This window comes from Panthera uncia, assembly GCF_023721935.1.
Source record: "Panthera uncia isolate 11264 chromosome C1 unlocalized genomic scaffold, Puncia_PCG_1.0 HiC_scaffold_3, whole genome shotgun sequence".
NCBI lineage: Eukaryota > Metazoa > Chordata > Mammalia > Carnivora > Felidae > Panthera > Panthera uncia.
Genome location: NW_026057584.1, coordinates 90678043 through 90691608, shown reverse-complemented (window position 1 = coordinate 90691608; position 13566 = coordinate 90678043). Strand labels below are relative to the sequence as shown.

Genomic DNA, 13566 nt, shown 5'->3' with positions numbered 1-13566 from the left:
CTAAAACCAAGAGTCAGACACTGAGCCACCCAGGTGCCCCTCTTCTGACATATTTTATATGGTTCTGGCTTAGCCAAGTGTATCAATTCTAAGGTGCTTTTTTTTCATATTTTAACATCTTTGAAATTGGGATACATCTTTCAGTTGATGGAATCTTAAAATTATAATTGACAGTGTTTTTTTCTGACTTAGTAGAAAAAGAAGAGTTGATTGAGTCCTATAATCAATGGCAGCTTCGAGTTAACATAATGCAGTACTAGATAATAAATAAAGGTTATACGAATGAAGGAATGAATAGCAATCATAGCCCTCCTCAAATCATATTATTATTCCTAGTTACAACCTAGCACCACAGACAGTGTGGCAGGGCCACAGTTGACCATCGTTCTTTACTTATGCTGAACTTTCCTAGTACAAGTAAGACAGGCAATAAACTACCTCAAATTATTCCTAAGCATTTCTTTCTGGAATTACATGATTTGTTCCATATGCTTGTCTTTTAGGTGAAATTGATCTTCAAATTCTTTCCAAAGTGCAGGCTCAATATCCAGGAATTCATATCAACAATGAAGTTGTTGAGCCAAGTGGTGAGCAAATTGCCAAGTACAAAGGTACCTGTAACCCATGGTGTTGTATGTCAAATCCTATCCCAAATGGCTTATCATTCCAAATATGTCGCCTCAATCATTAACAACATAATTGCTGTGATATATTCTTTGTAAGCTTACTGGGAAAAGAACATATTTAATTTTTTTTCTTGACAGACATGACTAACACCTCAGAAATATGAACAGTGAATAATTAGACTTCCTTTTTTACCGACTTTTCATCTATTCCCTGGTTATCAGCTATTATCGTTGATGTTTTTTCTTAGAGACGTAGTCATTAATTCATTAATAAATATTTAAACAGAATCCTTGCTCTTAAAGAACTTGTGTTTAATGGATTATAACAGGAGTCAGCAAACTTCTCTGAAAAAACACACAGTCAACATCTTAGACATAGAAGGCCACATGATCTCTGTCACCACTAATCAACTCTACTAATCAACTCTGCACAAAGGCAGCCATAGATGATACTGATAAACTAAGTGTTCATATGTTCCAATAAAACTTTATTTATAAACATTAAAATTTGAATTTTATATCATTTTCACATATCATGAGGTATTATTCTTCCTTTGATTTTATTCAGCCATTTTAAAATGTAACGACATGAGATATAAAGGATAGGCATAAAGTCAGGAAGTACAGTAGTATATATATTTTAGCTTGTAGTCCATTTAGAAATAGGTGGTGGACCAGATATTGTCCACGGACCATGGTCTGCTGACTCCTGGGTTACAGAATCATATCACTTGTTTTCCATTGATAAAATTCACCAGTTGATTCCTCATCAACACAGAGATAATGTAACCTATGTCTGATAAGTGTTCTCATTATTTCTTACTGACTCTTTCTTTCATCTCTAATTTCATTTAACACTAGAAAAAAAATCAGTATGAACTCTGGTCTTCCAGAGCTACATAAAAAAGAAAAATGTGCTTTATTTCTGTTATGTATATAACATTGATTGCATTAAAATTCGAAATGGAAATGGATTCTGCATTTGCAATTAAAATTGATGGTGTGCCACCTCTTCCCTGTATTTTAGAGCTTGTAGCCAAGACATCAAACCTTGAGAACATAAAGTTTGTTTGGCATAAGGAGACATCATCTGAATATCAAAACAGAATCACAGAGAAAAAAGAAATTCAGAAGTGGGACTTTATTCATATGATTCAGGTAAGAAATATTTATTGTTGTATATTCTCAGAAAGGAGATTTTTCAGAAATATGTATGAAGAGTGCCTAATATTATACCTTTAGGAAGAAAAATGAAAATCTGACTTCTGATTTTACAAGTGAACATTATCTGTCCAAAATGAGGATAAAAATGTTTATAATACTAAGAGATTCACTCTAACACTCAAAAAGCTAGTTTTTTATACGTGAATTACTTTATAGTTTTTTTTTTTCAATGTTGGTTTAATTAACTTTGTAGGATTGAAAGTTCATAGGTAGGTTTGAGGACAGTAGAGTGTAACATATCCTAGCATAGTTCTTCAGTAGTTCTAATGGTCTGGATGGGACTCTGATGTCCCAGAGTTTTTCTGAATCCTCTTGCTTTTGTCTTATGTTGGTGACCTGGCTAATGTGCATGTAACTGAAGGGGCATGTTAGGTGATTTGTCATGTCAATAAAGTTTTCTAATACAGTCAGCCATTCAGTAGGAATTTATTTCCATAATCCAGCACTGATAGCGTATTTCTTAGAAATACACTAGAGTATGTCTTGGAAAGGACATGACTATTCATTATATGGTATGGGGACACAATTATGAGAATCACTGATATTTCTGGATAGCATATGGGTGTATAATCTTTGGGTGTTGACTACCATTAGAAAATGTGTGTACTTTAGAAATACCAATATTAACAGCAAGAGACTTCTTTCTTTCTATAGTCCATAAGTTCAGTCATCCCAAGGGAATAAACTTATAAGAAACCCAAGGAAGAAATGACTCTAACATTGGCATATCCAAGCAGTCCTACACCTCTGCTCTCCTAGCTGACAAAATCTTTTACCTATAAGGGAGCACGTAAATTGTCCAGCAAGCGTATAATGTTTCTCTATCAGACTTACTTTCCTATTTCCTCATATATCTATTTCATACCTCCTTCTCTCTCCTTACACTTCCTGTAACCCCTCCCTCATGATTCATTCCTAACTGATGACCTTACTTCATACTGTATAGTGAAAAGTGAAATCATTAGATGGAAAGTCATCTTTTACCCTCCAAATTTACAAACATAGCTGCTCCTGTACCTACCATCTTTTTCTTTCATCTTATCATAAAAGTGTCTTTTTATCAAAAGCCAATCTCTCCACTTGTGCTCTGGATTCAGTTCTTTACCTGTTATAAAATGTTACAGCTTTAGAGATCATTCTCCCATTTCTCAAAATTTGCACGTCTTCTTTCTTAGAGCAATTCTGCTTGCTCTGCATTACTATACTATTCTATTTCTCTATCTTCTTCTCTGTCTATTCTGCATTTTATGGGTTATATTTTTGTCTCTTCATTGCTCCCTATAGTCTTAACACTCTCATGACATTCTTTCAACTTAATACTCACAGTTAACTTCAGAGATCTCAGTGTCTATTAGATCAAATTTCAAAGAATCTGTTATGGGCCACCTCCTCTTTTTTAGCCAGGTCACATCATAGACTGTTAGGCATCTTATGGATTAGATTATGTATCTGGGTATCTCTCCCCCTGTGAACAGCATGGAATGACATGAGACTAAATATGGCCCCGAAGCAGCATTGGCCATGTGCAGGTCCATTTTATCTCATTCATTTATGTGAGAGGGACACAGTTTAAGTTGTATTTGCTTTATGCAGTAAATTCTGTCATGGGCATCTACATAATATATTGAATTCTTGTCCAAGAGAGATGGAGATGAGATATAAGAAGTAAGTGTTTGTGGGAGTAGATTCCCAGGATGCAAGCTCTGGGGAAAATTTTCCACCGTCAGTGTATTCCAAGCTCTACCTGTATTGAATGAAAAGGCCTCTCCCTGTGCTTCACCAGATATAGTCCAGAGTTATTTAAAAGTGGTGGGTTGACCCCTAGCACCTTGTGACCAAGCATGTAACCTCATGCTTTATTCAGTCCATTTTCCTAGAGAATCTGTCAACATCAGAGCCTGCCATATTTCCTGTGATTTTAAAAAAGCATTTGTGAGCATATGGTGAAGCTAGTGCAAAGGGCTTAATTTTAAAGCAACGTTCCATGAAATGGGGTCTGTTTTTATGGTGCCAGCACTATCTTCTCCCATAAGAACTATAATTCACAAAATATAGAGTACGCATAGAATCAATGCCCCCATGTGGAGAGGAGACTAAGTATCTCCAGCTATAAATGTCTGTGTTATTGAAGCCAGAAAGAGTAAATTTAAAACAACTTGGCTGTAATTGAGCAAATAGCATAGTTTTCCCTTTTCCCTAATATTTTATCACATTATTACTCTCTCTTTCCATATAACCTCTTTAATATTTAAAGTGTTTTGTTGAGTAAAAATCTACTCAATTTGAACATCAAACTTTCTAGTGAATATCTAGCCCAAGTAACAAAGACATTGATATAGAAAAGTGTCTAATTTCTCTTTTCCTTCATTTCTAGATGCTGTATTATGTAAAAGATATCCCAGCTACCCTGAAATTCTTCCATAGTCTCTTAGCTACCAATGCTAAGATTCTCATTATTCTTGTGTCAGGTAAATTTTTTACATTCATCCTGAATTTTTAAACAGCAAAAGTGCATATGTGCTTGGATATATGTATTTGAAGGCAGCTGCTATATTTTGTCTTTGTTATGAAATTCTTGACTTGGCTTCTGATCATAGTCAATTAATACAGTATTCAGAAAGTCCTTCACGATGGTTCTCAATGCAGGGAGTTTAATGGAATTAGATGTCTATTTACTCCTTTCTCTTGGGGAAAATTTGTCTTTATTGTCTCTATATAAATTCTTCTTTATATAACATGGAGCAAATAGCACTAATAGGAATTTTTTTTAATGAGAACGAAAATAGTAAATATTTCTGTTTACCTCCTTTTTGTTTCTTGACTATCTCTTTTCCTTCTATGGTGTTTATTAATACATAAATACAGGCTTAAATATTTGGGATGCTTTCATATTTGATTAATTTGCATTTCTAGAGCTATTGTCAATATTGTTCATGATAGATTTTCTCAAATAACCAAAAATTGTTCACTTATTTTGTGTTATTATTTTCCAAAGAAGGCATTTGATCATGTCATGTTGCTCCCACTATATAATAAGTACCACACAGAAAATGTAAGCAAACATGTTAATAAATGAAACACTGACACTGTCGAGTTCATTAATTCACTACTTATTTCATTCAGCATTCTTTGTGGATTGTGCACACAGTGGGAGTCAGGTTGATTCTACATATACAAGAGTCTTTATCTTCCTAAACTTATATCAGACCCCGTACTCAAAACCATAACTCACAACATTTATCTATTCTTAAATATGAGGAATGACTTTAAAGATGGCAAGCTTGCCTGTTGCTTGTAATCCTAGGCTTGAACTCATGTGGCAGTTTTGCAAATGAGAGCTCCGCCATACAATCTCTTCCCCAAAGGAACATTTTGATAAACTATTTTTATCTCTGGTTGGTTAAAAATACCCATTTATGTGGGAGAGTTCTATCTTCCCATTTAGAAGGGCTTATGTAAACCGGATGCTTCCTACTAACCTCTCTCCAAATTAAGACACTTGGATAAAGCCTTTATAGTACATTTAGGAAATGTAAAAATTAGTTGTCACCATTGAGGGCAGTCTATTCTTGATAATCTGTGTCAATAGTGAAGAGAAAGTGTTACAGACAGAAACAGCAATTTATCCAGAAGTCATGTATGTTTGATTTTAGGATATATTTCATATCAATAGCATATCCACTCTTATTTATATTTTGTTTACTCTTAAATATTTTCAGAAGTGAAGTATTTCAACGTCAGAAAGCAGTTTTCTATGAGTCTATTTCTACCAATAGGAAAAAAACAGACTAAGGTTTAGAAAGTGGCATGAGTAGTCTACAAGCAACTGAGAATTGACTAAGTGCCCTTACAAATACAGTATTCTGCTCACTATCTCATGAATATATTAATACAATCCATGGCTTGTTGGCATCAAGAAATATGCAAACCAAAACAGGCACAGTGAAATGTATGACGACACATGCAGCAAGAATGCTGAGGCACTTCCTAGCTGTGTGAACTTGGTCTGTTAGCCTTTGTTTATTCCAGGGCTATTTCTGGATAATCATACCTATGTTACATTGCATCTATGTATATATGTGGTTCATATGTACTATGTGTATGTACATTAATGGGGAAAAAATCAAAGAAAGGGAATAAAGACTCAACTATCAGTGAGCTTTTTCTTAAAAAAGTATTTTGAATAAAAGTTAGTCTGTGTAGTTTGATTTTACTAAGTTTGTATTTTACTACCTTTTTCTTTATGCAGTAAACAACTCTTCATTACTGTACCAAGCATGGGAGACAGGTATCCCAAAGAAGAAAAAATTGTTCACAGATACTGTTCCTAAACATAAGAATGTAACAAATAACAAATGTCCAACTATTAAAGGGACTTTAAAGACCCCTACCTTTATCACATACACTTTTTTTTTCTTTTTTCTTTTTTTGTGGCTAGCAGCTAGGTTTGAGAATGCTCAATGGGTCATATGAGGTGACTGAGCAATTTACCCCCTCATCCCTGTATAAAAACCATTGCTCTAAACTGCCATTCTCAGTCCAAACTATGATTCTTGAAGCCCCACTGTCCATATTTGCGTTATGAAAACATTCATTAAATTTGAATATTGCCCTAAAACTTGGAACACACGCACATCAAAATGGTTCACATTAAGTTCTATTCTTATCTAGCTTCTTGCAGTCACTTTCTAAGTAGACTTTGCTTCATAATTACCTGGAAGTGAAAAAGCCTGTTTGCATATTATCCTTGTTTCAGGGCAGTACTGTCATCCATAGCTACACTTCAATGCAGAAAATTGATTGCTCATTATAGACAGATTCAGACAAGCCTGGAACTAGTCACTAAATTAAATTTCTAAGAATACTCATCTAGATAATATCTAGGCAGATAATGGTATTTCTGGATTATTATCTTGCTCCAAAGGGTTGTCTTAAATATGCTACATAACTAAGGCTTTTTCCTGTCTATTTCAGTCAGACAACTGACCTGTTACTAAGTTGACAATGTATTTCTCTGAATAGACTGAATTACTGTTTTCTGAGTACCATAGACACCCACCTTTGCAATTTATTAGATCATAAGATAATGAAATATGGTGTCAGTTTCTAGATTTAATTATACAGAGACCTAGGATGGCTATATGCACCATGTGTACCAAGGTATTATGTGCGTTCAGCCATATTCAAAACAGTACATAGCCTGTGTTCTCAGTTCCTTGTTGGCTGCACAGTATAGCTGTTGTGTAGATTTGGTTCATGCAGCTTGTAATGAGTTCTTACAGTCAGTCACTGGTAGGCAATGAAGGATGCAGATGACTATTACTTTTTTTCTGCCTTTGAATGGCTTCTAACTAATGGAGGATTGAGACATGGAAATACTTGGAGCAGTATGCTAAGTGTGTTATCAGAGACATATGGGGAGTTTCAGGAGAGCTCCTTGAGAGCAGGAGTTCTGTCTCTTTGGCACCTAGAAGACAGACACTCAATAAATATCTGAATTGAACTGAATAAATTATTTTTTTAATGTTTTTATTTTTATTTTTTGAGACAGAGAGAGACAGAGCATGAGCAGGGGAGGGGCAGAGAGAAAGGGAGACACGGAATCCGAAGCAGGCTCCAGGCTCTGAGCTGTCAGCACAGAGCCCGATGCGGGGCTCGAACTCACAGACTGTGAGATCATGACCTGAGCTGAAGTTGGACGCTTAACTGACTGAGCCACCCAGGCGCCCCCTGAATAAATTATTTAATAACAATTTATTAGAGCTGCCTTATAATATTCTAAACTACTAGTTCTGAATGTCTTTCTACAAAAGAGAGTATGTTTTAGCTAAAACCTACTACATGATGGACATGGAATCAGAGGATATATTAAGTTCTGGAGATCTAAACATATGTTTAATAAACAGGAATAAAAGACTCAACAAAAAAGCTACACATACACACATACTCGCACACATACTACAGTGTATGCTGAAACAGGCAGACAAAAGTGATGAAGGGTAGGCAAGTGAAACTCATTAGGAAAAGAAAGAGAAATTGATATCGTAATTAAATGACAGAGTTTACTGGTCACCCTGTTAGGATACATGTTGCTTGAGGGAAGAGAGGCTTTCCTCTGTGTTCCTTAGTAGCCCAGCTCAATAAATATTCATTTAATTATAACAAGCAGAAGTTCCTGGTTATACAAAGATAAAATATTTGATTTGGATATGAAAAGGAAGAGAAATAAGGACAAAGTGGATTTATAAAGTGAGTATCTCACACTAAAATGATATCGGGGGCACCTGGGTGGCTCAGTCAGTTGAGCATCTGACTTTAGCTCAGGTCATGATCTCACAGCTCAAAGGCTCCTGCGTTCGGGGCCCCCATAGGGCTCTGTGCTGACAGCTCAGAGCCTGGAGCCTGCTTCAGATTCTGTGTCCCTTTCTTGCTCTGCCCCTCCCCAACTCACACATGCACTCTCTCTCTCTCTCTTTCTCAAGAATAAATAAACGTTCAAAAAAAATTTTTAATGATATCAGTAGCACAGTTTTCTTCAAATATAGTAGCCAGGCATTAGTTGAGAGAGTTGCTAATTAAAAGGCAACGTTTCTGGTTAAGGAGTATTAGCCAGAAGGAGACAGTTTTGGGTTTTGTTTGTTTGTTGTCCTTCCCTCTCCATACCTGACTAAGGAAGGAGGCAAATCATGGTATGTTATTTTTAATACAATGGGGATAAAAGAATCTCATTTATATCATGTTGGAGACAAAAGTAACACCATATGTTGTGCCCACCAAAAGCCATTATGATAACGCATCAGTTAGAAACTGTATAATTGCTCAGCTCAGAAATGGCACCAAGTCACACAACACTGACACCAGCAAATTTTCTGCAATCAGTGTTTGGATTGTTTTGTTTTTTTTTTTCCTCTGGCAGGTTAAAAATAAAAAATAATGATAATAGAGCCTCTCCTCAACCACTGAAATATTTACTTTCTTGTGAAGTCTTATTGGTAGGCAAATTCTTATTTGGGCAGATGATCACTCTCTTTGGAATGAAAGAATTTTTAATACATAATTGTGACCCTAATTTTTTTCCCACTGGACTGAGGTTTCTTTTTTTTTTCCTGCTTAATTCCAGTTGTACCTTCTAGAGAATACCCTGCAATTATTGCTCCCTCTTCTGAAGTATTAGTAGAATGTCAACTATCTAGACTATTTAAATTTTACCATTTCCTGCCTTGGATAGTCTCTTTTGTTGACGTCAGTTAGGAGACTTTAGCCTAGTCCATGGATGAAGGCCAGGGGTCTTTGAGCATCCAATAATTTTATGCAGAATGTATGCATATATATTGTTTGTGTACTTTTCTGGAGAGTTAATCATTTCATTAGACCACAAAAGAGGTTTGGGAACCAAAATACCTTAAGCCTTTGAAATCTTCACTGATAATCCTGGAAGCTCACAGAAAATATAGGCTTTCCCTTACATTGCTTTGGCCAGGTCCAGCTTAATTTCCTAACACTTCAGCGATGTTTATTTACTATGTGCCTGTCATGGTTCTCAGTATCTTTACTTATTCTTGCCCCAATTCTATAAATAAATTCTATTATTATCCCTATTTTGCAGATAATAAAACTGAGGCAAAGTTTCATAAAGCTAATCAGAGGAAGAGCCAGCCTTCATATTTAGGCAGTTGGGCTTTAGAGACCTTCTTAATTACTACACTGTATCAACTGTGTATATAACATCCCAAATAGATGCTCATTTGTGTTAATTTATTAGTATTATAGATTTCCAAAAAGCAAGCTTGCTTTTTTCAAGATTACAACCAGTGAAAATACATTATCAAACTAATTCCATATAATATTCATTTATTTTGTAAGTACTTATTACTCATCTGCCACGTGCTTAACGTTGTGCAGCAATTCACTTCAATTATCTCATTTAATAACTGTAGTTCCATGTGAGGTAAGTATGGTTATTCCCACTTTACAGATGAGAAAACTAAGGTTCTGAGAGACTAAATAATGAATCTCATCTTATTCATAAAGTGTCAAAAGTACATTCCAACCTGTGTTTCTCTCTCAGAGGCTGCATCTTGTAGCTTCTACACTGGGCTGGGTTTTCAATTAAACATAATAGACATTGCTAAAACATCTTCTAAAGCTGGCAACAAAATTTCTAAGAATCAGCCTCATTTTTGGCAGTCCAAGGCAGCATCTTAGAAGTGGAGACATGAGAGGCTACCTCATCTTCCTTTTGAGAAAATCATGATTGTATTTATTGTGCTCTTTCTTTCTATTTCAGTTATTAACCTTAGATCCTCTCCTCTGAATGCAAGGCTCACATAAACAACTGCCTTCCTCCAATCACCAATGGAATATCCAATAGAGATATCGATAGATATCTCAAATTTACATTTCCAAAACCAGACCCTGATGATACATTTTAGACTGCTCCTACTTCAATCTTCCCATTTCCAACAATAACAATTCTCTCTTTTCAGGGGCTTGGGCCAAAACCATTGGGGTCATCACTGACTCTTTGTTTTCACTCACACCCTGTATCCAAATTGTTGGCAAATCTCACTGGATCTAGAAGCATAATAATAAAAAAAATAATCGAACCACTTCTCATCACCTCCAACTTACTATCATCTGTCACCCAGATTATTGCATAGCCTCCTTACTGTTCTCCCAGTTTCTGCCCATATTCCCCTATAATCTATTCTCATGTGTGTGACCAAGTGAACTTATTAAAATGTAAATCAGGTTAAGTCACTCTAACGTTGTGTTGTCCAATATGAAAGCCACATTTGGCTATTGAAATTGGTATTTAAGTGAGCTGCAATGCAATAAAACTTAAAAATCATTTCCTTGATCACACTAGCTGCAGTTCAAATGCTCCTTAGCCACAGATGGTTAGTGGCTACCATACTGGACAACACAGATATAGAACATGTTCATCAATACAGAAAGTTCTATCAGACAGCAGTACAATGGCTTCACATCTCGCCCACATGATTTGGCACCTTATCTACTCCGCCGACCACTCATCCAACCTGTCTCCTTCTACTCTCCCCCTTGCTCACTCAATTCCAATCTCACTGGTTCCCTGACTAGTGTTTAACATGCCAAGCATGCTCCTGCCTCAGGTCCTTTGTAGTTGCTCTTCTCTCTATCTAAAGTAGAGAGATTATTCCCTCTGATATCTACATGGTTTGTTGTCATAGGGTGCCTGGGTGGCTCAGTCGGTTAAGCATCCAACTTTGGCTTAGGTCATGATCTCACAGTTCATGAGTTCAAGCCCCGCATCAGGCTCTGTGCTGACAGGTCAGAGCCTGGAACCTGCTTTGATTCTGTGTCTCCCTCTCTCTCTGCCCCTTCTTGCTCATGCTCTGTCTCTTTCTCTCTCAAAAATAAACATTTAAAAAAATAATAATAATACATGGTTAGTTGTCATGTCTCTGCCCAAATGTCACATTATTACAGAGACTTTCTGTGACCACCCTATATAAAACAGCAATCTATCCAACTCTTTGACCTTCCTTATTCCTTGCTCTAATTTGTTTTTTATTAGCACTTAGCAGCATCTGATATGTGATTTATTTACTTGTGTATTTAACTTTCTTTCTCCCTGCTGTGTACTCCTTAAATTAAGCTACCCAAAGGAAAGAATATTTCTTTATTTGACTGATTTATTCTAAACATCTACTATACTGCCTGCTAAAGTAGGTAAATGAAAATAAGAATAAATTAAAGCATGAACTTTGTTCTGTCACACAGGAACCAGTGGCTGGGACAAGCTGTGGAAAAAGTACCGATCCCGCTTACCCCAATATGACCTCTGCCAATATGTTACATCGTCTGACCTCTCTCAGATGCTGGACAAATTGGGGATTAAGTATGAATGTTATGACCTTCTGTCCACCATGGACATATCTGATTGTTTTATTGATGGCAATGAAAATGGTGACCTGCTTTGGGATTTTTTGACAGAAACCTGCAACTTTAATACAACAGCACCACCTGATCTCAAAGCAGAAATTATGAAAGATCTGCAAGAGTCTGAATTCAGTATAAAGAAAGAGGGAAAGGTTCTTTTTAATAACAATCTGAGTTTCATAGTGGTTGAAGCATAAATATCAATTATGAAACTGTATTCAAAAAGTTGTATTTCGAATAATGTTGATCACTTATTTCTATATTAAAATTACAAACACATCTTCTAATATAAATAGACAATTTTGTCTTATATATAAAACTTAAAAAGTTCCAAGAAATTCTCAGATTTCCATGAAGAATCATATATGATACTGTTGGTCTTACCCCATTCCTTCTCCAGGTCAAGAGGCCACATTCAGGCTAAGCTGGAAAAATGAGCCAACTAAGTTTCACTGGCCTATTGACCAGAAAATTCTTTCCATTTGTTGATTGTACTGGAATTTACCAAAATTTTAGTAAAACATGTGCTGTGGATTCTTTAAATACTAAGAAAGTATATATTTATTGATATATAAGAAAAAGTATATGTTTATTGATTTTTCACCTTTTGTGAAGAATTGTCTGTGCACATACCTCTAGTAGTTTCTATCTTGTTGTTATTGATTACTAAAAGTTAGCACCTTAGGATATTACAAAATTAATTCTTTTTCATGTGTTCTGTTTCCTTCCATTTTGTTTTCTCTTTTATCTTTATTGTTTACCTTTTTATCTTTGATTTTATAGTGTTTTGTTTTTTGAAAAGCTGAAGTTTTTCTATTTTATTCAGTCAGCTTTCAGAGTTTTTTCGTTTCTTATTTTCTGGGTTTCTGACACGTTTTAAAAGGCCTTCTTAAACCAAGCTTTTGGAATATTAACATATTTAATTACAAAAAATTACAATTTCACTTTTTTTTCTAAAAATAAATCTTTGTGTAGGAAGCTGGGAAGATTGCAGAATAGAAGGACCCTAAGCTCCTGTCATCCCATGGATACAACTAGGTAACATTCACATTAGCATAAATAACCCAGAAAATGACCCAAAAACTGGTAGAACAAACTCCACAGCTAAAGGTAGAGAAGAACCCATATCAAGGAGAGTGGGAAGGGTGAATGCAGTGGAGAGCTCAAAGGTCCCTGGCTGTCTGAAGTTTGGAGGGAGTCAGGAACACAGAGAAAGGTGAGAAATACACTGTCACACTGGGAAACCTGCATGGGAAAGGTGAATCCTCATAACATTTGGCTTTGAAAGTAAGAGGGGCCAAATTTCATGAGTGCTTATAAGCAGAAGGGCTTAAAGCCTGGAATTTTAAAAATTAACAAGCTCTGCTCTGGGAGAGCCCAGTGAGCTATAGGAAACTGAGTCCTCACCCCTAAAAAGATAGCACAACAAATAGCCCATGGAAATACAGCATTGAAGCAGCAGTTTGAAATGCACCTGGCCTATGGGAGGGAGAGTTATTTACTGATCACAGAGCATGTCCCAGAGAAACAGATTTCCCTGGGAAACTCCTCCAGAAACAAAGAAGCTGGCAGGCACTATTTCCTCCCCCATGCCTCAGCATAAACACTTGGCCACCTTCAGAAACTAGCAGAGTTCACACTCCTTACCTAACTTGCTTACACCAAGCACCTCTCCATATGTCAGCAGATCCGCTCTTCCCAGTCACTTGCATGTACTGCATGCCCTTCCCTAGAAGACTGGCATAAACCTTGCTAACACTGAGTCTCCCAATCTGCATGTTTTATGGGGGCT

General features: G+C 36.1%; 1 protein-coding gene across 2 annotated transcripts in view; it reads left to right on the top strand.

Moving 5' to 3' along the window:
• Positions 1-12226, top strand: part of HNMT (histamine N-methyltransferase) — a 46001-nt gene extending 33775 nt beyond the window's left edge. Inside the window, exons 3-6 of one of the 2 annotated variants that reach the window (XM_049615681.1) lie at positions 504-611; positions 1654-1784; positions 4225-4318; positions 11616-12226. In XM_049615681.1, the coding sequence (XP_049471638.1) occupies positions 504-611; positions 1654-1784; positions 4225-4318; positions 11616-11971 (689 nt within the window). In that variant the 3' untranslated portion in view covers positions 11972-12226. Of the gene's footprint in view, positions 1-503; positions 612-1653; positions 1785-4224; positions 4319-6099; positions 6478-11615 lie in introns of those variants that run through there. The other variant, XM_049615682.1, reaches the window with a different exon arrangement.
• The last annotated feature ends 1340 nt before the right edge of the window (positions 12227-13566 follow it).